The 26,923-nt window shown below is 40.6% G+C and overlaps 1 protein-coding gene across 1 annotated transcript in view; it reads left to right on the top strand.

Moving 5' to 3' along the window:
• The window catches only part of LOC145342314 (transmembrane 9 superfamily member 2-like), a 77,273-nt gene that overhangs the window by 13,129 nt on the left and 37,221 nt on the right, over window positions 1-26,923 (top strand). Inside the window, exons 3-9 of the mRNA XM_080187790.1 lie at window positions 10,681-10,774; window positions 14,270-14,397; window positions 15,875-16,004; window positions 17,961-18,088; window positions 21,099-21,213; window positions 23,126-23,205; window positions 26,149-26,257. Coding sequence (XP_080043916.1) covers window positions 10,681-10,774; window positions 14,270-14,397; window positions 15,875-16,004; window positions 17,961-18,088; window positions 21,099-21,213; window positions 23,126-23,205; window positions 26,149-26,257 — 784 coding nt within the window. The remainder of the gene's footprint in view (window positions 1-10,680; window positions 10,775-14,269; window positions 14,398-15,874; window positions 16,005-17,960; window positions 18,089-21,098; window positions 21,214-23,125; window positions 23,206-26,148; window positions 26,258-26,923) is intronic.

The raw sequence follows: 26,923 nt of genomic DNA on the forward strand, positions 1-26,923 counted from the left end.
CACTGTAAATAAGGTTCAGGAATTGCTTTTATGGCTCATCAGAAATGACTGACTTATTAACTGCAATCATTGACGGTAACAGCAGGTTGCAAAGCTAGTTAGTAATGCATATTGGTTCCTGGGCTTTGAGTAAAATAGGGACGTAGAGTACAAAAGCAAAGGTATTGTATGAACTTGCAGAAAACACAGCGTTTGTGCTCACCTGAAATATTGTCCCATTCTGGGTGCCATAATTTAGAAGGATGTGAAGGCATTAGAGAGGGTGCTGAAAAGATTCACAAGAATGGTCTAGGAATGAGGAACCTCAGTTATTGGATACATTGAAGAAGTTGATTTGGTTTTATAATCACATGTATTAAAGTTTATTTATCAGTCACAAGTAAGGCTTACATTAACACTGCAGTAAAGTTACTGTGAAATTCCCCTAATCGCCACAGTCCAGTGCCTGTTCAATATACCTAACCAGCACGTCTTTCAGAACGTGGGAGGAAAACAGAGCAACCGGGGGAAATCCTTACAGACACGGGAAGAACGTGCAAACTCCACACAGTGACCCAAGCTGGGAATTGAACCTGGGTCCCTGACATTATGGGACAGCAGTGCTAACCACTGTGCTACCGTGATGGCATAAGGTGGGAAGTATTGTTTTTTTGTGTGCTATACAGACAAAGCATATTGTCCATAAACAAGGAAATGAGAGAGTGCCGAATGTAGAATTACAGTCATAGCTAGGGTATAGAAAAGATCAACCTAATGCAAGTCCATTCAAAACTCTGGCAGTATGGAAGAAGGTGTTTTTAAGTCGGTTGCTACATGTTTTCAGACTTTTGTATTTTTTCCCAATGGAAGAAGCAGGAAGAGAGAATGTCCTGGTGTGTGGAGTCTGTGATTATGCTGGTTGCTTTTCTGAGGCAGTGCAAAGTGTAGACAGAGTCAATGGATGGGAGGCTGGTTTGTGTGATGGACTGGCTTCATTTATGGTCTTTTGTAGTTTCTTGTGCTGTTGTCCTTGAAGGGAAAGTTATGAAGAGATTTGATCGAGGTGCTCAGAATTGAGGGACAGAGTAGGGAGGGGGGAACTCTTATCGGTAGAAGGACCGAGAACCAGAGCGCGCACACTTCAGGTGATTGGTAAAAGAAATGATGATGGCATGATGCAATCTTTTTTGTGCAATGAGTGGTTTCGATCTGGAATGCATTGCTCGAGTGTTGTTTATTAATCATGACGTGAACTTTGCTATTGCCCGTCTCTAATTGCCTTCAAAAAGGTGGTAGTGAGCTGCTGTCTTGAATTACTGCAGTCCACCTGATGCAGAGTACACAGTGCTGCTGGAAGGGGAGTTCCAGGATTTTGACCAGGCAACAGTGAAGGAAAGGCAATACATTTCCACGTCAGGATGGTGATTGACTTCAAGGGAATTTGTTCCCTTGTGTCTGCTGCTCGAGTCCATCTAGATGGTAGAGGTAACGGTTTTGGAGGGTTTTGCTTGCCTTGGCAAGTTGCTGCACCTTCTCCGTAGTTCAAATTACTGTCATTGTGCATCGGTAATGGACAGAGCGAATATGGAAGTTGTTGGAAACGGGCTGTTTTGTCTTGGATGGTGTTGAGCTTCTTGAGTGTTGCTGGAGCCATGCTTGGTTAGGCAAGTGGAGAGTATTTCGTTAGACTCCTGACTTGTGCCTTATAAACGGTGGAGAGGCTATCGGCATCAGGAGGTCTTGGTTAGTGGTAACCCAGAATTATGTTGGTCATGGGGGGATTCAGCAATATTAATGTGAATGACTGTCAAGTGGAGATGGTTATATTCTGGCCATGCATGGCACTTGTGTGGTACGAATGTTATTTGCCACTGATTCAAACCTGAATGTTGTCCAGGTCTTTGCATTTGTACACGGACTGTATTTGACGATCCTTGAATGGTGCTGAGTGCTGTGCAATCATCAGCGAACATAGCTACATCTGACCTTATTATGGAGGGAAGATCATTGAAGCAGCTGAAGATGGTTGGCCCTTGGACACTAACTTGAAATTTTGCAACAGTGACATGGGACTGAGATTGACTTCCAACAACCACAACTGTCGTCTTTTATGCCAGGCACGATTCCAACCAGTGAAGTTACCCCCTAATTTCCATTGACTCCAGTTTTGCTCGGGCTCATTCAAGCAGCATTTGATCAAATGCTGCATTGCTGTCAAGGACAGTCACACTCAACTCTCTTTTGTCCTTGTTTGAACCAAGGCTATAATGAGGTCAGGCCTAAGTGCCCCTGGCAGAACCCAAACTGAACATTATTGAGCAGGTTAATGCTGAGTAAGTGTTGAAAGCACTGTCACCAATTACTTTGCTGACTGAGGGAGAGCTGATAACTTAGCGATTAACCAGATTGTATTTGTCCTATTTTTGATGTACAGCTACAGCCTGTACATCAAAAATAGGACAAATACAATGTTCCACATGACAGTGTTGTTGATGTATGGGTACAGCTTGACTTTGGACACAGTTACTTCTGGAGCTCAAACCTTTAGCATTATGTTAGAGTATTGTTGGGATGCATGGCCTCTTCAGCATCCAATTCCTAAAGCTGTTTCTTGGTATTGCATGAAATGGATCAACTTGGCTGAAGGTGGTGTAACGCAGGGATAGACCACCTGGCATGTCTAGCTGAAGATTGTTACAATTTCCTCTGGCTTGTCCTTTGCACTCTTACATTGAGCTGCTCCATCGTTGAGGATGGGGATATTTGTGGAGCTGCCTCCAACAGTTAGTTATACAATTTGTGCTGGGACCAGAGTCCTGGTGAATCATGTAGATAGGGCTTTAAACTAATTAAAGGAGGGTAGGGTGCAGGGGTGGGGGAAATTACAAAATCTAAAATAAAGGAGAGGGTACGTGAACAGGTTAATGTTGAGGATGTTCCACTAATTAAAGGAATAGGGGGCACGAGAGTTTCTACAAAATCGGGTCCAGATAAAGGCTGGTATAAAGCCACTTTACCTGAATGCACGAAGCATTCGGAACAAAGTGAACGAGCTGATGGCACAAATGGGTATGATCTAGTGGCCATTACAGAAACGTGGTTGCAGGGTGACTGGGACTGTGATCTGAATATCCAGGGGTATCAGACATCTAGGAAGGATAGACAGGAGGAAAAAGGTGGGGTAGCTCTGATAAAGGATAATATCAGGACGGTAGTAAGTGAAGATATAGGATCCAAAGAGTAAAACATGGAATTGTTGTGGGTGGAGATAAGGAATAGTAAGGGGAGAAAGACAGTGGTGGGTGTGGTCTAGAGGCCCCCAAATAATTTTGAGGTGGGACAGGCTATAAACAAGCAAATAATTGGTGCGTGCAGAAACGGAACGGCGATAATTATGGGGGATTTTAACCTGCATGTTGGTTGACTCAAGTCAGATGCGGTGAGCTTGAACAAGAGTTCTTGGAATGCTGTCGAGAGAGTTTCCTTGAACAGTATGTAATGGAACCTACGAGGGAGCGAGTTATCTTAGATCTGGTACTGTGTAACGAGGCAGGTAGAATTACGGATCTTCTTGTGAGGGATCTTCTTGGGTTGAGTGATCATAGTATGGTTGAACTTCTGATGCAGTTGGAGGAGGAGAAAGTAGAGTCCCAAACCAGTGTCCTCTGTTTGAACAGAGGGAAGTATGATAAGGGTGGAATTGGCGAATGTAGATTGGGGGCGCAGATTGGTTGGTAGGACAGCTGAGGAACAGTGGAGGACTTTTAAGGAGATCTTTTTCGGTACTCAGCAGAAATATATTCTGGTAAAGAAGGACTGTAAGAGAAGGGATAACCAGCCGTGGATATCGAAGGAAATAAAGGAGAGTATTAAATTAAAAGTCGATGCGTACAGAGCGGCTAAAAATAGTGGGGAATTAGAAGATTGGGAAAGATTTTAAAAAACTACAAAGGATGAATAAGAAAGCTATGAAGAAAGGAAAAATAGAGCATGAAGCTAAACTAGCTCTAAATATAAAAAATGATAGTGAAAGTTTTTACAGATATATAAAGGAGACTGGCTAGAGTGAATGTTGGACCCTTGGAGGATGAGAGGGGGGATTTAGCGGTGAGTAACGAGGAAATGGCTGAGGCTTTAAGTAAGTTTTTTTGTGTTGGTCTTCACGGAGGACACAGCTTACCGAATATTAAAGATAGAAGGATGGTAGGAGATGAGGTCCTTAAAGCAATTATTGTTACTAGAGAGGTAGTGATTGGTAGACTAACGGGACTGAAGGTAGACAAGTCCCTGGGACCGGATGGAATGCATCCCAGGGTTCTGAAAAAAATGGCAGAAGTAATAGCGGATGCCTTAGTAATTATTTATCAAAATTCGCTGGACTCTGGGGAAGTGCCGGAGGATTGGAAAACAGCTCATGTTACACCGCTGTTTAAAAAAGGTAGCAGACAAAAGGCAGGGAATTGTAGGCCGGTTAGCTTAACGTCTGTAGTTGGAAAAATGCTAGAATCTGTCATCGAAGAAGAAATAGCAAGACACCTAGAAAAGAATGGTTTGATCAAGCAGACGCAGCGCGGATTCGTGAAGGGGAAGTCATGTTTAATGAATTTATTGGATTTCTATGAGGATGTGACTATTGCGGTAGACAGAGGGGAACAGATGGATGTGGTGTTTTTAGATTTCCAGAAGGCGCTCGATAAGGTGCCTCACAAAAGGTTGTTGCAGGTTAGGGTGCACGGAGTTGGGGGTAAAGTGTTAGTGTGGATTGAGGATTGGTTATCTAACAGGAAGCAGAGAGTTGGAATCAACGGGTGCTTTTCTGGTTGGCAGTTGGTGACTAGTGGAGTGCCGCAGGGATCGGTGCTGGGGCCTCAACTGTTTACCATTTACATAGACAATCTGGAGGAGGGGACCGAGTGTAGGATGACCAGAGTTGCTGATGACACGAAGATGAGTGGAAAAGCAAATTGTGAGGAGGGAGTGGAAAGTCTGCAGAGAGATCTGGATAGGCTGAGTGAGTGGGCGAGGACCTGGCGGATGGAGTATAATGTTAGCAAATGTGAGGTTATCCACTTTGGTAGAAATAATAGGGGGGATTATTTAAAGGGTGAAAAGTTGCAGCATGCTACAGTGCAGAGGGACCTGGGGGTCCTTGTGCACGAATCGCAAAAACTCAGTCTGCAGGTACAGCAGGTGATCAAGAAGGCGAATGGAATGTTGGCCTTTATAGCGAGGGGGATAGAATATAAAAGCAGGGAGGTCTTGCTGCAACTGGAGCACTGTGTGCAGTTTTGGTCCCCTTATTTGCGGAAGGATATATTGGCCTTGGAGGGAGTGCAGAGAAGGTTCACCAGGCTGATACCGGAAATGAGGGGGTTAGCTTATGAGGAGAGATTGAATAGACTGGGCCTGTACTCATTAGAGTTTAGAAGGCTGAGGGGGGATCTTATTGAGACATATAAGATAATGAAGGGGCTAGGTAGGGTAGAGGTAGAGAGACTCTTTCCACTTAAAAAGGAAAACAGAACTAGAGGACACAGTCTCAAAATAAGAGGGGGGGGCACTTTAGGACGGTCTTGAGGAGGAACTTCTTCACTCAAAGGTTGATGAATATCTGAAATTCACTACCCATTGAAGTGGTGGAGGCTACCTCGTTGAATATATTTAAGTCACGGGTAGATAGATTTCTGATAGACAAGGGAATGAAGGGTGATGGGGAGAAAGCGGAAAAGTGGAACTGATCCACTTCAGATCAGCCATGATCTTATTGAATGGCGGGGCAGGCTCGAAGGGCTAGATGGCCTACTCCTGCTCCTATTTCTTATATTCTTAATTGTCCAACGCCATTCATGATTGGATCTGACAGGACTTGCAGAGCTTAGGTTTTACCCTTTGGTTGTGGTGATTGCTAAACAGTCTGTCTGTCTGCATGCTGTTTTTGCTCTTTGGCATGCATTTCATACTGTTTAGCTTCACCGGATTGACATTTATATATCTAGGTATGCATGGTGCTGCTCCTGGCATGCCCTTTTGCATTTTTCGTTGAACTAGAATAATGGTAGAGTTGGGGTTACAGATTATGGTTGAATCCAATTTTGTTGTTGCTGATGACTCTCAAGGCCTCATGGAAGCCCAGATTTGAATTGCTAGATCCGTCCTGAATTTGTCCCATTTCGTATAATAGTGCCACATCACAATGTGAAGGCAGGACTTGTACAGTGGTCATGCCTACCGGTACTGTCAGTTGGATTGGTGAGGATGAGGTCAAATAGGTTTCTCCCTCTTGGTTACCTCAGCATCTTTCGCAGACCCTGTCTAGCAACTTTGTCCCTCAGAAGTTGGCCAGCTATCAGTAGTGGTGCAACTGAGCCACTCTTAGTGATGGACATCTCCATGTTCCTGACCCAGAATACATTCTGTGCCCTTGCCACCCTGAGTGCTTCCTCCAAGTGTTTTCCACCTGAGGAGTACTGATTTTTTGGCAGGAGGAGGGGGTAGGGAAGAATGATAATCATTGCGTGTTTGACCCAATGTCATGAAATTTGAGGGCCTAGAGTTAACGTTGAGGAATCCAGGGGCAACCTCTTCCTGATGGTGTGCCATTGTGCTGCCACTTCAGGTGGGTTTGACATACTGATGCCAAAGGACATGCTGTCTGGGGCACTGTCCGTAAGGTATGATTCTGTGAGAATGACTATATGAAGCTATTGTTCGACTAGTCTGTCAGATAGCTCTCCCAGTTTTGTTGCAAGCCCCACGTGTTAGGAATGAGTATTTTGCAGGTTGACATCGTCGGCTGTGCCATTGTTGTGTTTGGTGCCTCGGTCCATCTGGTGGTCCAGTCCAGTCCTGTTCAAGTTAAGGTTGGAGCAACAGTTTTAGATTACCTTAAACGTATGGAACATAGAATATGAGAGACAAATCAGGAATATGTTGGAATAATTGAGTCCGAAGATGACAAGTCTTAGATGATTTCACTCTGCTGCTGTCTCGGATGGTTCTGTGAGACAGATTTAATCAAGGCCTTCAGAAGAGAATTAATTATCTGAAGAGAGAATATTTGCATGGCACTATGGAAAAGGTATTGGAATGGGGTAGGGGAGCTCCTGAGAGATGGTACAATGTGATGTGCTGATTGGTTAGTGCTCTAACCATTGTATGATTTGCATATTAAAAGTCATAGTTTTGTGGTGACATCTAATAACCCGTCTGTGTTTCAGATTCTGAAGTAAGCCACTGAAAGATGTGCACTTGCCTTGTTTACTGTATTAGATCATATACTGCCTGTTCACTGGGGCATGCCTGTCTGACGTTGTCCCTGGGGGCTCAGATACAGATTGATGGGACTAAGACTTTAGAGCCACAGATGTGTGCTGGACTGATGCTGTGCTTCAAATAGCTAAAGTTGTACAGTTTAATTCTAGAAAGGTTCTTGCAGCCTGTATACCTTGCATCACCCTATGCAGTAGCTTGCAAGATTATCTGATGGGACACAGACGTCTGGTCCCCAGCTGTAGTGCTAAGTCTGCAGGGTACATTATTCTGTCAGACTGAACATTGCCCAAACACGTTCAGGTATCAAATTACTGATACAGCCACACAATGTTTCAATATTCTCGAGTGCAAAGTCCATAAAGAAGTAACATTTATTGAAAAATAATTGATCAGGTATTACAAAGAAATGGAATTCAGCTAATTATAAATTGAGCCAGTGAGACTAATCTGTCAGTACAGTTTGTTTATTTTTGTAATGCCTTATTTTAAAATTATAAAGATAAACCTTTTGGAACTTAAGGAATGATTAAACCCTTGAAATTGAAATCTAGTTGAAAATAAAGGTGTGGAATATGAGAAGTAGGAGTAGATCATATGGCCTGATGCGTTTTCTCTGCCATTCCATATGATCACATTTTATCTTGGACTTCAACTTCATTTTCTTTTCCCATATTCCTTGATTTCTTGAATATGTACCTCAATCCTAAATCCATTTAATGGTGCATCCACAACTCTCTGGCCTAAAGAGCACCCAATCAAAGAAAAAACACTCAATGTGATCTATAAACAGCCATGTCTGGGTTTACTGCCCATTCCTAATTTTCTTGTGGGCTATTAAGAATGAACCGTAAGTATTCTGCAGAAGAGCCACATTGGACTTGAGTATGTTTCTGTTCCCACAAATATTGCCAGACCTACTGAGTTATTCTAGCACTTTGTTTTATTTCAGATCTCTGGCATCCACAGTATTTCGCTTTTACATGCATGAACTATGCTATTTGGGGCTGAAGTCGCATATCAGCCAAAATAATTAAGGAGATTCGGAAATCTGAGTTTTTGACCAGAGTTCAATGGCTTTAATGTTTGCTTTACTAGAATCAGCTTTTATTCTCAAACTATCATGGTGGAATTTGAATTTGGGGTCCTTGGATTATTGTTGTAGGTCTCTGGATTACTTGTTCAGTAATGTAATCTCTCTACCATACATTTAGGTAACGTACTGAAGTTAGTGAGGTCTAAGGTGTCCATAGATAACATGTCTCTGGTGAGTTTTCATGACTGGTAGACATAGTTTTCCCATTGAATAGGTATACAAAACAGAACCTCAAAGGATCGTTGATTGTGTTTCTGAATCCATTGAAGAGCAGAATGACAAGCTAGGTAGTGTGGAATTCAATGTGAGCAGTTTTGGGCCCCATAGCTAAGGAAGGATGTGCTGGTCTTGGAAAAGGTCCAGAGGAGGTTCACAAGAATGACCCTGGCATCAAGTGTTTGTCGTAAGAGGAACAGCTGAGGATTTTGGGTCTGTACTCATTGGAATTTAGGAGGATGAGGGGGGATCTTATTGAAACTTAGGATTCAGTGAGGCCGTGGGTGTGGAGAGGATGTTTCCACTAGTAGGAAAAGCTAAATCCAGAGGGTACGACCTCAGGCTAAAGCGACAATCCTTTAAAACAGATGAGGAATGTCTTCAGCCAGAGCAGTGAATGTGTGGAACTCTGTGCAGAAGGCTGTGGAGGCCAGATCATTGAGTGTCTTTAAGACATGTTCTTGATTAATAAGGGGATCAGGGGTTATGGGGAAAAAGCAGGAGAATGGGGATGAGAAAAATATCAGCCATGATTGAATGGCAGAACAGACTTGATAGGCTGAGTGGCCCAATTCTGCTCCTATGTCTTATGGTAATGAGATTCTTGGGCTTTGAGAGGCGATGAGGAAGATTTGGAGGAAGGGTTGGATTTTCAGGAAAGGCTTGGGTCAGTCAGTAGAAACCTGATAAATATCCTTTGGCTTTTGCCTTCATGCCTGGAAACATATATGGGTTATTCTTCTCTGGGACTTTGGATAGAATCCACGATTGGGTCGATTGTACACTGAATAGGTTTGCTGGAGTGAATGGCCCTTGTTCAGTGCTCTCGAAAGTTTTGATAATGTGAGTGGTTTTGTTGTGTGTCAGGAAAGGTTCGATCCTTCAGCTGTTTATATGTGGTATCACACTGGGATTCATCTGGTCTTCATTTCACATTCACGCACCTGAGACCCTTTGATCTTAAGTTTGTTTCAAAACTGACGGCTGCACCTTATGTCATGCATGCCAACAAGAATGAATTGAGGAATCCCTACAGTGCAGAAGGAGGCCATTAGGCCCATCAAGTCTGCACTGACAACAGGCTCTATCCTTGTCAAGCCACATAATCCCCTTGGGGCAATCACTTCCAGACCTGTTCCCTGTAATCCCAAGTATTTGTGGCTGTTGGTCTAGGGATATGAGTTTTGCTTTGGGTGTTGCAATTAGTAAGTTTGTGATAGGTCCCGGGTTCAGATCCCGACCCAGCCCTTTGGGCAGCACGACAGCACGGTGATTAGTACTGCTGCCTCAGTGCCATGGATCTGGATTTGATTCCTGGCTTAGGTGGAGTTTGTGTGGAGTTTGCGCATTCTCCCTGTGTCTGCATGAGTTTCCTCTTGGTGCTCTGGTTTTCTCCCACATTCCAAAAGATGTTTTGGTAGGTGGATTGGTGATGCTAAATTGTCCCTTCGTGTCCCAAGATACATAGATTAGGGGGATTAGCAGGGTAAATAGAATCCTACAATGCAGATGGAGGCCATTCAGTTCATCAGGTCTGCACTGACCACAATCTCATCCAGGCCCTCTCCACATAACCCCATGCATTTACTCTAGCCAGTCTCCCTGACCAGTTCCATACAGTCATGATGTGGAGATGCCAGCATTGGACTGGGGTAAACAAAGTATTAAGTCTCAAAACACCAGGTTAAAGTCCAACAAGTTTATTTGATAGTAAACCCACAAGCTTTTGGGGTTTGCCCCTTCGTCAGATCTGTTTGTGACCAGAACTCTCCACTCACCTGACGAAGGGGCAAACCCTGAAAGCCTGTGGATTTACTATCAAATAAACTTGTTGGACTTTAATATGGTGTTCTGAGACTTCTTACTGCAGTTCCATATAGATCAGTGGGTTTGGGGTTATACATTACTCACGAAGGCATGGTTGTTTGATTTTTGCATTGCATTTTTCAAATTTTCAAGTTAGAAAGTTTTAAAAAAAACTTTTTTCCCAAAATTACAGCTAAAACATAATGTCTCATTATGTTGTTGAGTGCTATCAGACACACCTGTATTATAAAGTTTTTGCTTGTAATTAACGCTGGAGTGATAGTGCGATTAAAGTTTCGAGTTTCCTTTCAAAGGTTTGACTTTTGTCAGAATGAAACCGAGAAACGACCTTCTGAAAATTTGGGGCAGGTTTTGTTTGGAGAAAGGATCGAGTCATCACCGTACAAGGTACTGCACTTCGAGATTTCTTAAGTGTGATTGGCAATGACTAAACCATTTCTCTTTTTATATCAATTAAAGATTAAAATAAATTGGTATCCAATCAAAGTCTGGTCTCAGTGAAAGAGGGAGTTTGTATTGAATAAAGCATATAGCACAGAAAGAGGCCATTTGGCCCAACTGGCCTATGTAGGTATTTATGTGGCAAGGGAGTCCCCTCCCACCTTACTCCTTCTCTCACCATCAGCATATCTTTCTATATACATTTCGACCTGGTGTTTATGCAGCTTTGCCTTAAATGCAGTGCTCAGTTGGACCAGAAACTCCAATGATGTACACTTAAAAGCTAAATATTCGACCAAGCTTTTGGTCACCAGTCTTAATACTTCCTTAAATAGCTTGGCATCAGGTTTTGTTTGATAACATCTGTGTAGAGCCTTGAGATATTTCCTATGTTAAAAGTGCTGCAAACAATATTCAACCACCAGCAAGATGCATATAAATACTGTTAACTAATGATGACATTATCGAAATCATTCTTTTGGCTCATTTAGCTTGTTTCTGAATGTTTTACCATATTGAAAGCCTGTAGTAATTGAGAATTCCAAAAAAAATCAAGTGGGGTGAACAGGCAGGCCATTTGTATTACTATGAAAACAGACTTTAAACATCTCTGCAAAAGAAGCCTGGTGGTCTTTTATGGGGCAGAATTACCATATTTGCTGAAGGGAGAGAGATCATATAAATGCACCATCTAACTGATTTTTCTTAATTTTATTAGTCCATTGTTTTTAAACACTTCTCATTTTAGATCCCAGGATCCAGGCTGTGATTGCTTCATTTTAAATTTATCGGTTTCTTTCCTGCTTTCTGGGTTTCTCTTGCATTGATGATTAACATTTTTTTTAAACATTTGCCAGGTCACTTTGATGCTGTTGGTTACATTTCTCCAGACTAGATTACCTGCGAAATATTTTTTTTAACATAAGTGATAATATAAGCAATGTTTTATTTTGTTTAATTAAACTTAAAATCTATTATGTCGAGAGTTAATTCTGAGTTTTTTTTAAAAATTTTTTTAGTTAGTCAGTGGTTTGACTAGATGAAAGTGAGTGGGAAAGTTGTGATAAATCATTTGTGCTGAGCACAACAAATCACTTTTCTCACCTGTAATGCATAGGATTGCTGTACTGTATGTCACATGACATTTCCCCTTTAGTTTTGAAAATATGACATTCAACTTTCAAATGACTGGAAATTTTGCAATTTGAAATGAGCAGAACTACATAAAATGCAATGCCAACTTCCAAGGTGAAGGTGAAAAAGAAACAAGTTATCCTTGAGTGTGAAGAAAACAACATTTCTTATAATTCCAAGACCCATCAAGATTCACTGTCTTGAGAAGAAACATTAAAATGCTGAGTGATGGATGTTGAAACAATGGCTGCCACAGAGGCACCCAAAATTTCTTGGAAGTACACAATAGGTGAAGTAGAACAGGCAAGCTTGCAGCCACAAAGAACTTCCACAAAAGTTTTCTGCTAAGAAAACAGGATAAAATCTGGGCTCTCCTGCTCCCCCCGCCATCACCTCTCTTTCGTTTTCAACAAATACATAATCTGGTTAAGAAGCCTACGTTATTGGCGATCTATACGCAAACCAAGATCTTGTAATTATTGTAAATCACCTGCATCTGGCCACCTTGAAGAAACCAGCTGATCCAAATTGGCCACAATGTTTAAAAATCATCACTTGAGGACAAATTTTTGTGGGCTCCAACATCCCTTATCTGATACTTGAGTGTGTGATTTTTTTGTCTTTACCATTTTGCCTCTGGTTTAGAGGTTAATAAATTTGCTCTTTCTTTGACTCAAACCGTATTTTGGCTCCTAAGCGCTCACAGTTTAAATAGTTAAATACATTTGGATTTGGAAGAGGCAATTTTGTTCTGATGAGCCAAAGAGATTGAATTGAGAGCAGCCCTTCTCACCTCGTTGTAACATGTGAAGTACAATCATAATATTGTGGCTATGTGAGGAGCAAATGTGCTTCTCAGTCAGAAACTTGTTGAAGATGCACTGGAAAGACTTAAATGCAAAGTCTATGCCGACATACCACTGCATGATTTGGGATAGCTAAACTGTTGAAGAGGCAATGTTTACTGAGTGCTAAAATAAAAGCAAACTGCTGTGGATGCTGGAATCTGAAATAAAAACAGAAAATGCTAGGAAATCTCAGCCAGTCTGACAGCATCTGTGGAGAAAGAACAAAGCAGACATTGAGTCAGGATGAGTCTTTGTCAGAGCTGAGTGTTCCGCCGTCAGTGTGGTATAGGAAAGTTAACAAATTTTCAATTTTTATTAATGCACAAGATAAGGGCATTGCTGGCAAGGTCGGTGTTTATTACTTACTCTTGGCTGCCCTTGAGCCACTACCTTAAATACAGCCCTGGCTTGGCAAGCCAGTTAGGATTCAACCACATTGCTGTAGGTCTGGAGTCATGACTGGGGAAGGAAACCTGTGTTACCTCCTGGGCTTTTATGTCAATCTGGTAATTTCATGGTTCCCATTTCTAAAGCTGGTTTTGAATTCCAAGGTGACTTAATTAACTGAATTTACATTCCCTACGATAGAAATTGAACTTGTCTCTGTGTCATTGTTCCAGGCTTTTTAGATTGCTAGTCCAACAACATTACCACTATGCCAATGTATTACATACAAAATGTGTATTACAAAATTAGTCCCAATCGTCTTGAGACTTGTATAGGCGAGCAGACGTCCTGTGAAATTGTTCACAGACAACCTTTATAGTACATTATACAATGCTCCATGCCCAATTGATCACTTTTGAAATTGTCAGAAATGTAGGAACCACTATATAAACAGTAAGCACCGTACATCGCAATGGGATAAATGACCAGATAGAATTGTGTCAAATGTTACAAGGCTATAATATCTCTCTCTCTCTCTTCATGTTGTGTCCTGGCTTGTGAAGTTTGTTAATCATGGCTCTGTACATCTCTAACAGTCCATTTAATTGGGTGCAGTTCATGCCTAGTCAACCGGTCTTTGTTATCTGTCCATATTCTTCTCTACCCTCCTGGCATCCTTTTCCCATCAGTGTAATCTTTTGACTACTTTGAACATTGTCACTGGATCCTCAACCGACACGTCCAAATAATGATGTCTTTGCTTTGAAATGTCAGTCTTTACAAGTCAGCTTGTCCTCTTCACTGTGAGCAGCGAGTTGGGAGAGTGACTTGAAAATATTTTTTCATGGGAGTTCTTTGGACTAATAGGTGAAAAGCATCAATTGATAAATGTTCAGCTAGAAGTACAAGCGATATTACGATTTTAAGAAAGGCACCCAACACTTCCAACTTCTCAAGTGAGAAACAAATTTTGTATACAGCCGATTACATTCGGACCGACTTTATTGTGATAAAACTGAGTGATTTAACAATTGGGTTAATGAGCTAAAATGATGTTTTCTCCCGTCAACAGTTTACATTCAACAAACCTGAAAAATGCCAATCGATTTGCATGAAATCCTACAGTCCAAAAGAGAAGCCGAGTGCAGACAAGCTGTCTTTCATAAAGAAAGGAATTCTTCTGAATTACCAACACCACTGGTAAGTATATTGAATGGCGATAATACTTCTCGATAGTAGGTGCTTAGTTATTTACTCGATTTTTATGTCACGAAGAACTTCACCGGAAAATATGGAACAATTATAATGCTTCCAGATTTTACTAAATTCAGAATTTTAGATAGCATATACAGCACAGAACAGGTCATTTGGCTCAACAAGTAAGCATTAGTCATCTTTTGTTCCACTTGCTTCATCTTTATATTTCTGCATATCAACAACTGGGCAGCACAGTGATTAGTACTGCTACCGCAGTGTCAGGGACCAGGCTTCAATTCCAGGTAAATATGTGGGCTTATGGAGTTAGGGCGGGGAGAGGGTCTGGGTAAGATGCAACGTCAGAGAGTCGGTTCAGACTCGATAGGCCGAATGGCTTATTCTGCACTTTGGGGATTTAACTTGTACAGCTTATCAGCTCATTTGTGCATAAACCATCATTTAAGACTCTCTTCTAGACTTGACTATTCCATCGCCATCTTGTCTGGTCTCCCATGTTCTATCCACTAAACTTGAGGATATCCAAGCCTCTTGCCAGTTTCTGAACTTGCCCAAAGTCCTGTATTGCATGTACTTGTTCTGTATTGGCTCACAATCACACAACGTCTCGATTTTTAAAATTCTCATCCTTGTCTTGAAATCTGTCATGGCCTTTTTTAGTTAATTTATGATTCAGTCAGCCATTTGTCCCTGGTCTCTGCATGCCATAAGCTTTTGTTGTGTGCCTGCCATAGTCTACCTTCATCAAAATTTTGGGCAAGAGTTGAGAACAAAGAACAACACAGCACAGGAAACAGGCCCTTCGGCCCAACAAGCCCGCACTGCCATTTTAACATTGAGTGCCCTCTTCTGCCTATGACCTTTGTCTATGCCTATTGGACTCAACAGTAAAGGAACCATAACCGGATTGAGGGATGACTAATTTAGGGATAATTTGTTAACACCAAGTTCTGAGAAAACTTCAAGTGGGGAAAATATTCTTCATTATTTGAGCATTCAAGTCACCTCATTGTTATGACACTTAGCTGTGCTATTGGTAGCTTGTTGATTAGCAGAATGGTAGTGCATATGTACACTAGATGGACTTTTGGGTTTTTCATCTCTCCATGGATTTTGTAAATGGTTCAGGGTAAATGGTTCCCTCAGTCTTTTTAAACCAGAGATTATATCGGAGGCGAATTTGCAGAGGTTCTTTATTAGTTAGGTGTTCTCATTGTCATTCCAGTAGGGCAATGCTCTAATAATTTATGACCAAAGTATATAGTACTGTTGTGTTATAAACCACTTCCAGACTTGGCTGCTGGTGACACTGATTAGAATGCATTATTTGGTGGTAACATGTTAACATGAAGATCTTCATTTTTGCAGATTTAACTTTAAAAATACTGTATTTGAATTAAAGTTTTTACAATCTTGTGTAATTTGAAAAGTTGCATTATATTTGGTGTGGCCCATTTTGTAGGATCATTGATAATATGCCTGTGACGTGGTGCTATGATGTGGAAGATGGCCAGAAGTTTTGTAATCCCGGGTTTCCAATAGGATGCTTTGTTACTCAGGATGGCCGTCCAAAAGATGCCTGTGTCATCAATGTAAGTTGCCTTTCTTAAGTAACTCTTTGCATTAGAATGTTGCATCTGCCATGTTTTTAAATTGTCATTCACTGTTAATTGGATTAAAATGTAGTCCCTTATGCAGAATTACATAGAATTTACAGCACAAAAAAGCCATTAGTCTTTGTACTCCACATAAGACATCCCCACCCCTAATCATCTCAACTTTCTAAGATATCCTTCTATTTCTATCAGCTTTTCCTTATCTAGCTTTCCTGTAAATGCATCCATAACATTCACTTCAACTACTCATGATAGTAAGTCCTACATTAATACTTTTCCTGTATTCCTGTTTGGATTCATTAGTGATGATCCTATAATTATGACTCCTAGTTTTTGACTCTCCTAACAAGTGGAAATATCTTCCTTATAAAACTCCTTCCTAATTTTAAAGATCACTTCTTCGCCTTTTCTGGACAAAAGAACCCAAGTTGTTCTTCCTTGATAGCTGCACCCTGTCTGTTTTTTGTAACTCTTTTGAAATCACACTTGTGGTTCCACATCCTTTGTTGTAATATGGAGATTAGAACTATGCTCGTAGTGATACAGCATTAGAAACAGGCCCTACAGCCCACGAATTTTATGCTGACTATCAAATATTAATCTATATTAATCCCAATTACCAGCATTTGGTCCATAGCCTACATAACTATATGTGTTTGCCCAAATGCTTCTGAAATGTGGCCTAACCAAGGCTCTATCAAATTTAATGCAGCTTAGCTTTTTTTTAAATACTATTCCTCTTGAAATGAACCCCAGCACTTTGATTTTCTTTAGAGATTTGTTAACTTGCATTGTTGTTTTTGGTGATTTGTGTAACAGTTCCCCTATATCCTTTTATGCCCTTTATTCTATTTAGGCTCCTCTTTCCCAAGGATCCTCGGTATCCTTGACTACGGCTAGACATTTGAAGTCATTGTTTATTTGATAGATTGATTTATGAACGTATTAATCAGGAACAGGATTAAGCCCACTTGCCCCCTTGAGCCTAACCCTGATAACCTTCCAGCCCCTTGTTTATCAAGAATCTGGTTTAGAAAAAATGTTCAAAGACCCTGCTTCCAGGAAAACTACCAAGGACTGACCCTGTCGTCTGTCTTAAATGGACAATCCTTTACTTTTAAACTGTGACCCCCCCCCCTAGTTGTAGATGCTCGCACAAGAGGAAAGCATTCTCTCCATGTGCTGTCAAGACCTTTCAGAGCCCTGTATGTTTTAGTCAAGTTGCCTCTTGCTCTTCTGAACTCTAGCATATACAAGCCTAACGTTGTAAGACTAATTGACCATTCCAGGTATTATTTTGGCACATCTTCTCTAGACTACTTCCTATGCCTTTACACCCTTTCTTGAATAAAGAGGTTAATTACTGTACATAGTACTTCAAATATGGTCTCAGCAATGCCCTGTATAACTGAAACATACTTTTTGTATTTCGGGTCCTTCACAATAAATGATATTCAGTTAACTTCCCTAATTACCTACTGTACCTGCACACTAACTTTTGCAATCTGTGCACCAGAGCACCCAGATTCCTTTGCATCTCAGAACTCTGCAATCTCTCACCTTTTAGGTGGTTGAGGCCACGAGTTTGCGTGTCCCTGCCCCACTAAATGGAACAAACTTTTGCCTGAAATAAACGGAGTCTGACCAGTTGACAGCTCTTCTCTTTTATTTAGTAGCTCCAAAATGTGTCTCTTAGAATCACTTGTGATTGTCTGACTGTGTTTGAAACAGATATGCCTGAGACAGTTTGCAATGTAACAGTGACACTGTGGCTTTGAGATATTGTGTTTAGACTGAGCATACACAAAGCAATGAAGCACATGTCTGATAAAGGCAGTGTCAAACTTCTGGGTTGCGCATCCTAATTAGATGCATTTTGCCACCAGTGTCTCAAATTTTGTTAACTTCTTTGCCTTTTTTTTTATGTTGCAGTCTGAATTCAACAAGAAGAACACTTACTATGTCTTCAACCATGTGGATATCACGATTACGTATCACAGTGGAAAGAACAAGGAATGGGAAGGTTCGAGACTGGTTGCTGCAAAATTAGTCCCCAAAAGGTAGGATCATTCGTGTATGAGGAAACAGAGGAAGGAATTTTTCCTCTAAACTGAATGATTGAGCCGGTGTTTGCTATTTTGTGATAATTCCAGGGTTGAATGTTTTCTGTTCATTAATAGATTGTTATCATTAAAAGTTGCCTGCTGGTCAAAGTTGGATTATGCTATTAACTGCCTTCTATGTATAAGAGTTTCGTCTGGTACTTCAGAAAGCAGACAGCGATTTTTGCGGTGGTTGTTGCCAATCTGGAGCTGCAAATTTATCTAATGCATCCCAATCTGAAAACTTGTCCCAATAATTCATTAATCTGTAATTGCTTTTAGAATTTACAGCTGTTAGAGCCTTGGAGAAACATAGCAGCTTTTCATAACCTGTGTAATAAAAATGGTATAACGTGTGCCATTATGAAACAGTGCCTTTATCTTGCTTACGATCAGCAATTTCTCCTCCCTGATACGTTGGTCAAGATTGAACATTGAAGAAAATTCTTATATTTCCTACTTGCAGTGGTTGGGAAATAAGGTTACTGTTGTATATTTCTCTCTTGAATTCTGAGTGTGATGACAACAATTTGCTTTGCCACTAATTGGATGCTGTGATCTTCTTTTAGTTTTGAGTCTGTACCATTGCTGTGTAATGACTTTAACTCGGTTTTTAAAACTCACTTTTAAATTCTGATTATTTCTGGAGAAGGCACGCTACCGATTTCTTTAGATTTAATAAAATGAACAAATTATGTACATATAAATGAAAAAGGCATGTATCTGGCTCACATCTGCCACTCCAGAGAGTAAAAGGTTTGTAAAAAGGCATGGAAAAACATTACGGAAACGATCTAGAATATACGGTCTATGTTCTACCACGCGTGAGAATCAGAGTTCATAATTTGGAAATAATCCTGGGAGTCACTGGTAGTTTGGAGAGTAGGCAGCTACTGGCATGCTCCAAGCAGCAAGCCAAACAAAATAAGTTAAATTCAATCAACACTTCCTTGTAATTAGAACTGAAAGCCTAAGGCTTTAAATTTCTCTGGTGTTTATCAGTATTGTTTCAATAAAAAGCCCCAGCAGATTGGAAGTTAGCAAATATAACAGTTATTCAGGAAGAAAGGGAAGGGGAGAAACCAGGATCAGTCTGGCATAAATCAACAGGAAAGCATTCGGATCTATTATGAAAGCCTGAACAGTGCATATAGAAAATCATGATATGATCAGATGAAGCCAACATGGTTAACTCTTCAAAAAAAGTCCAGTAAAATAATGAAACATGAATTGCCCTTAACAAATCCATGCTGGCCTTCCTCAATTAACCTGCATTTGCTTAAGCAACTATCATTTATTTCCAGAGTTACTGTTTCTGGAAGCTTTCACACCACTGAGGTTAAACTAACTGGGCTTATCTTGCCCTTTTTAACCATGCAGATAGAAGAGAGTAGGGAATTTTCAAGTTAGCAGGCTGATTGGTGAGATGCTGCAAGGATCAGTGCTGGATCCTCAGTTATTAACAATTTGTATTAATATCTTGGATGAAAGAGTAATTTATCTAAATTTGCTGATACAAAAGCAGGTGGCACCATAAGCAGTGAGGAAAGCGCAAAGAGGCTGCAGAGGGAGTTAGACAGGCTAAGTGAACGGGAAACAAGGGAACATATGCATTAATGTGGGCAAGTGTGAGATTGTTCATCTGGGTAGTAAGAAGAGCAGAATACTTTTAGCAGGCATAATGCTTGTAAATCTTGCTGTTTGGAACGACTTGGATGGTCTTGTACAAGGAGCATAAAGTTAATGTGCAGATACAGCAATCAATGAGCAAGGTGAATAGCCTTTATTGCAAGGGGTTTGGAGTACAGAAACAAAGAAGTCTTGCTACGGTTGTACAGGACATTGCTGAGACCGCATCAAGGACACAAGTTTTGGTCTCCATATTTAAGGAAGGATATACTTGCATTAAAGGCAGTGCAATGATAGTTCACTAAATTGGTTCCTTGGATGAGAGGATTGTCCTACGGTGAGAGATTGAGTAAATTATGTTCTCTGAAGTTTTGAAGAATGAGAGGTTATCTCATTGAAACATAATATTCTGAAGGGGCTTGATAGGTTAGACACTGAACAAACTGGTTAATCGTTAAACCGGATGAAAAATAATAATGTGGTATCAAGCATTTGATCCTCATGCAATCATTGGGCCCACACAAACACAGATGCCAGAAATAAAGACAGTGAGAATCCAATTAGAATATATGGTTAAAAGTCCTTTGTTGTTCTTAAGGTGTAGAGTTTAATCACTGTGGCTGATTTAGGTAGCTGGTTTCTTGGATGTGGTCAGATGGGGGCGAAAGGGATCAAAGGTTATGTGGAAAAAGCAGGATTAGGCTATTGAGTTGGATGATCAGCCATGATAATGAAAGGCCAAATGGCTGCCTCCTGCTCCATATCTTCTATATAGAAGATGTTGCAATTATTTGAGGTTTTGGTTCACTCGTTCTTTTCTTAGAGCTGGCCTTTTGGACTGGATAACACTCTTATCCCGAGAGAGCAGCCCTGTTTTTTTTGCTGGAGACTATCTTGACACTGTTATTGGGTAGCCTTCCCTTGAGTACTTCACCCATAATGCATTTCCAAGAGATTTTGGGTGGTTGTGTCTGTTTCATTGTTTCAGTGTTCAGTACTTTGCATGTTTAATGTCCTTTCCATAGACAGTTACAAGTTTTGATGGGTACCTGGTTTATAGCAAATGTATGCTGTCACTCCTGAGGGTGATTTGTTTTTCTCCCTGTCACCTTAGAATGTGGCTTTGCATTTTTAAGCAGTTTGCTCAGCTTAAATTGCAAACTTCCCTGTCAGTTAAAAGTTGAAAAATCATTTTTTTGTCTAAAAAAAAGCACAGCCAGGTAGTGACTCTAAATATATGGATAATCCAAAATGAAGCTTATTTGACTATATATGAAAGATTAACAATTTTTCTGTACAGCCTTAAAATGACACTTCAAATTTGTACTTTTAAATCCAGTTACAACCATGCAGACCTAAGCCATCTGAATTGTGACGGTCCTCCAATGGAGATTCCTGCTGAAGACAAGGAAAAGAAAATCAATATTGTGTACACTTATTCTGTGACATTTACTGTAAGTAATGTTAGTGGCTTTGAATTTGCCTTTCCTGTAGTCCAGTGTGGGCACAGCCTTGGTCCTAATGCCCATTTTATCCTAGTTGTCTGGGATCGTAGAACTCTATGTGCAGAAGGAGGCCATTTGGCCCATTGATTCTGCACTGACCACAATCCCACCCAGCTCCTAACCATGTAACAATCCCACCCAGCTCCTAACCCTCCCAGTCCCCCTGACACAAAGGGGCAATTTAGGATTGCCAATCTACCTATCCCACACATCTTTGGACTGTAGGAGGAAACTGGAGCATCCGGAGGAAACCCACGCAGATTTGGGAGAATGTGCAAACTCCACACTGTCACCCAAGCCTGAATTGAACCTGCATCCCTAGCACTGATTTAACTGGAGCCCACTGACCAGAAACTCCAAATGAGGTGTGTTAAATTGAGATTCTTCAAGTTGCAAAATTCAGTGGCTTTGCGAATGTTTATTAAGTAGCTATAGAGTAGTTTCCGTTACTACAAGTTGATCCGGGCTTCAGAGTAATCAATGCAAAGTGCAGCCGAACCAAAAACTGCTCAAGAGTTTGCACTGGGTGCAAGGCCATCTGAGAAACCTCACTAGCAATTGCTGTGAAGCTTGTATTTTAGTTTCAGAGCTTAAATCTGAATGCAGAGAGTTCTCCTGTCTGTTTTTGAGAGATGGCAGTATAATATACCACGACCAGCTTCTGCTTTTACCAAAATTATATGAAAACTGGTAGGTAGAAAACTGGATGTCTACATGCAACATGTAATTCTGGATCCACAGATAACAAGTGCATTCTGAATGAATGACTTAGCAAAATCAAATCATTTAAGTCTAAAAAATGTAAGGTGTAAACTTGGGAGCGGCAATAAAAGATGAATGTATTAATATCCTTTTTCTTTCACTGAAGTGTAAAGTCTGTTGAAAGTGTCCAGCATTTCATCCTTGAAATATATAATGATAATCACTGCCAGTTGTGTAGAATTTCATTCTTTACCTGTAAGTTGATGTTTTAAAGAAAGCCTTTGCCCAGTGGTTCTTGGGCCTTCACTAAGAAATAAAACTCAATATAAAACAGAATAAAACTCAGTGGGCCAAAGGGCTTGTTCCAGTGCTGTACTGTTCTTTGTTCGAAATCCCCTCTTAACCTGCTCTGGTCTCCATAAAATTGAAAGCCCATTTCCTGGTACCGTTCTAGTAAATCTCCTCTGCACCCACTTCCAGGCCTTGGTATTCGTTGTAAAATGTGGTGGCTAGAATCTCTCAATATTCGAGTTGAGGACTCACCAGAGAGACTGACTGAATTTGTGGCTTGTTTTGCGTTTTGTTGCAACAAGGAGTCATGCTGCAAATTGTTACACACGTTGCTACTCAGAGAGATCCTTTCCTTACACTGAAATCTTGGCGTTCCACTCTTTTTCAAAATACTTTCTACAGAAAGAAAAATTTGCTACCTATAGAAAATTGGCTTTTTAAATTTGAGATTTGAAGATTTGTTGGTATATTTTGGTTTTTGTGTGGTAGCTGAAAACTCAAATCTTTTCGGAACCAATAGTAGTTTCATGTAGCTATGTTTTTGATGCAGTCAACAATAATATGTATCCTGCAGAAAGACTCTTTGTACTCGTGTGCCTGCAAGTAAAAAGAATAAAATGTAAGATAAATAGTTGGATATTAATGTCAAAGAACTTGACTGTGTTCCATCAACTGTTAACATTTCCAGTGTAAGTTTTCAATTGTGTTCATTAAAGTGAATATTGGTTTAATATAAATGTCCGTGAATGTGGTTTAAATTGAGTTATTTCATTGTGATGGTCCCTGCTCAGAACGTGTGCACTAGCAGTGTCTTGCAGAATCAAGCTTTGTAATAAATATGAAATTACCATTTTGTTCTTTCCACTAGGAGGATGACAAAATAAAGTGGGCATCTAGATGGGATTACATTTTGGAATCCATGCCACACACGAATATTCAATGGTTTAGGTATGTTTTGTCTGCCCTTAATCCTTACAAATTGCATGTGTAACCACAGGAAATCTTGCTCACTTCATTTGTGAGGTTGCAAAATAGCTTCTGTTAAACATTGCAGCTGGAATTTCTTTGCAACTTGCTATATGTTAGAAAAGCAAAATGATACACTTTTGCCCTTGGCATCAAATTCTGATTGTGGATAATTGTTTTACCACACTGCTGTAACTTCATTGATCGGTGCTGTAATCTTAAATTGGGACACTAAAAGAACAATGCAGTTGTTGCAAAATAATGGCCCAATTTTTGCTGTGGCAATAATGGCCAAACTGTCAGTGTTTGCCATTCAGACTGACAGCAATGTTGTGAATCCACGCATGCACATGGTAGCATAGTAATCCAGAAGTTTCTATTGGTATTGGTGTACTCCTCCAGAGGGTGCTATTGAGGTTTTCCCCAGAGTGCAATACTTAAACAATTAATGCACTGAGATGCTTGGAATACATTGTTTCTTCTCATTCAACAAGAGGAAGATTTCAATAGCATACTAAGTTAAAAAATACTGATAAATACCAACTTTTATAATTGTTAAATGTTAAAGATAAAATTCCATATTTTTTTTAAAAAAGCTTGTCTACATTAAGATCGAAGCTAAGACATCAATCGTCATTATTTTTCTTAAATTAGAAGTGAAGGATAATCTTTTAATTCCTGGTTTGTTGCCTGTGAAAATAAATCAATGACTGCTTCCTCCAACTTGTTGATACCATTTTTGTTGGAATCCTGGAGATCCCCTAAACTTGGCATCAGATTCAAACTTCCTTGTAGGAGAGGGGAATTATACAAATACAGATGGCTAGATTTTGTGTGCACTTTTCCTTGAGGCCAGTGTGAGTGTCGTTACTTTGCTGCTGACCGCAAAATCCAGCCTATCACTTATGCCTTTTGCACCCCATTGCAGTCAGTGGTTAAGATATTATTTCTAACATCACCCTCCCACTGTGCCACCCCTAGCCTTGGGCATGACTGGAACAGGGAAATCTGAGTTACACAAATACAAGCTGGTGAATTCAAGAAGATCAGGAAAAAAGATTTAAAATATTTTATAACTCATTGACATAATATTGAAGAGTGTTTCATAATAAGTGGGAGGAGGGGCCTAGGACTGGAAATTAGCATCAAACTGCACTAATTTAATGCACAAGGTTGAATGTTTTAATACTTGTTTCTCTTTGCAGTCGGAATTGAATATTTTAATTGTGAGGGAGTTGGATGGCTCCACATCAGTAGTTGTGCAACTTTGACATCTAGTAATACTGTCTTAAGGTCATAAGGTACAGCCATCCTCCCTTGTCAATTTTGAGTGTGGTGCTAAAACCAATCCATGTATCCCAGAATCCGGCATAAAACTATATTCATGGAATCATACAGTGAGCAGAGGAGAGGTCCTTTGGTCCACCGAGCCTGCAGCAGCATGCTGGAGACACTTGAGCTCCCACCTAATCCCATCTGCCAGCACTTGGCCCGTTGCCTTGAATGTTATCACATGCCAAGTACTCATCCAGGTTATTTTTAAAGGACGTGAGGCTACCATCCTCCCAGGCAGCATCTGGACCTTCAACCACCTGCTCCTCATCTTGAACTGGCATCTCCTTGTGACTGATACTTCACATCTAAGGGGAATGGCTGCTCCTTGTCCCTCATAATCTTGTACACCTCGATCAGATCACTCCTCAGTCTTCTCTGCTCCAATGAAAACAATCCAAGCCTATCCAATCTCTCTTCATAACTTAAATGTTCTATCCCAGACAGCATCCTGATGAATCTGCACTGCACCCCCTCCTGGACGATCGCATCCTTCCTATGTGGCGACCAGGAGCTGCACACAGTACTCCAGCTGTGGCCTTACCAAAGTTCTATACAACTCCATACTGACTTTTCTGCTTTTATAATCTATACCCCAACTGATGAAGACAAGTGTCCCATGTGCCTTTTTATGATTAGGATTAATTCTTGACCCAAAGGATCATGATACTTGGAATTCTCTACCCCAGAGGGTTCTGAATGTGCAACCATTGGAAATATTCAATGTGGAGATAGACAGGTTTATGGAGTCGGTGTGAACAAGAACAGTTGTGGCCGTGATTTGAAAACTGCAGTTCCAGAGGATGACACTGGATGCCACCTCGGACAGTTTCCGAGGGCCTGCAGAGGAGGAAATGGGAAACCTGCTCATGCCAATTAATAGCCTCCATAAACACCTTAGGAAGCTTATCAACATGCCCTTCTGCTGTCAGAGATCTGTGGACAAACGTGCCAAGATCGCTTTGTTCCACAGAACTTCCTAAATTTTTCAAAGTTCAGATGAAAATGAAGTTTCTTCTGGCCATCAGTGACCCTGATGGTTGTACGCTAACACACACCAGACTGTTCACGTTAATCCAAAAAAAAATCCAGTTTCCATTTGGTTCTCGGCAGGCCCTCTGACAAGCTTCTTAAGCTGCTTATGAGGTTGTTAATTGGCAATGAGCAGGTTTCCCATTTCCTCCCCTGCAGACCCTGAGGTGGCATCCACTGTCATCCTCTGGGACTGCAGTTTTCAGATCATGCTTGCATCAGCTCCATAAACCTGTCTATCTCCACGTTGAATATTTCCAATGGTTGCATATTCACAGCCCTCAGGTAGGGAATTCCAAGTATCGTGATCATTTGGGTCAAGCGTTCATCCTTATCACAGTCTAAGTGATAGCCTGCATATCCTCAGACTATGGTCCTGTCCCATTGTTCCACACAGATGTGAGCACGAACACACGCACATCCCCTACACGTTCAAAAATTATTTGAAATCATTAGTTTTTTAGTCCCTCAAAACAGCCCTGCTGTTTTGGAAGAAGTTGATGAAGTAATTTTTAACTCCTCATAAATAAATGTTCTTATTTCCCTTTTCTTTCTCCTCAGTATAATGAATTCCCTGGTGATTGTCCTCTTCTTGTCTGGAATGGTGGCAATGATTATGCTTCGGACCCTTCACAAGGATATTGCTAGATACAATCAAATTGATTCTGCAGTAAGTACTATTGTGGAATGTGCTAGTTTATTGTAGTTTATTGCCTTGATTAATGTTGTTGTGGGTTCCTTTTATATGAAACACAGCAAGGCTTCCAACACCTACTATATCTTGTGCATTGTTTAATCTGTTCTGTAGTCCAATAACTTTCTCATGAGTTTGCTAACTCTTCCTTCTCTCACTCTGCTGATGATAATAGTCTGTGTTCCAAGCATTCCAGACTGCTTCCCCAGCTGCAGAAGGCTGTATTAGATACGTTAAACCAACAGTACGCTGCAACTGCTTTCTTTTCCAGATAGTAAAATAGTGGAACTCTACTTTTCTCCAATAGGTTTTTGGAGCCCAGATCTAGCATCTTCCACACTTAGATTACTGCTGTATCTTGGTGGGATTATGCCCTGTCCTTAACTTTGCTTTCCCAATTTTTAAAATCCTTGCAAAACATTAATTTTTCTGATATATTCTTCTTAATTAACTTACTAATAAACTTATTTTGAATTTATTCAGGACTGCTCTGAGTGCACTCGAGGCATTGGTATCAGAGTATCTTTGCTTTGCACTAACATTGAAGTTGTAGGACCAGTCTGGAATTGGTTCAATCCCAATTCCACTGAGACTGTCTTCGTGGAATTGCTTTTGTATCAGGTTAGGTCAGGCTGGATTTGC

The sequence above is a fragment of the Carcharhinus amblyrhynchos genome, chromosome 4, assembly GCF_965287045.1.
Source record: "Carcharhinus amblyrhynchos chromosome 4, sCarAmb.v2.hapA, whole genome shotgun sequence".
Lineage (NCBI taxonomy): Eukaryota > Metazoa > Chordata > Chondrichthyes > Carcharhiniformes > Carcharhinidae > Carcharhinus > Carcharhinus amblyrhynchos.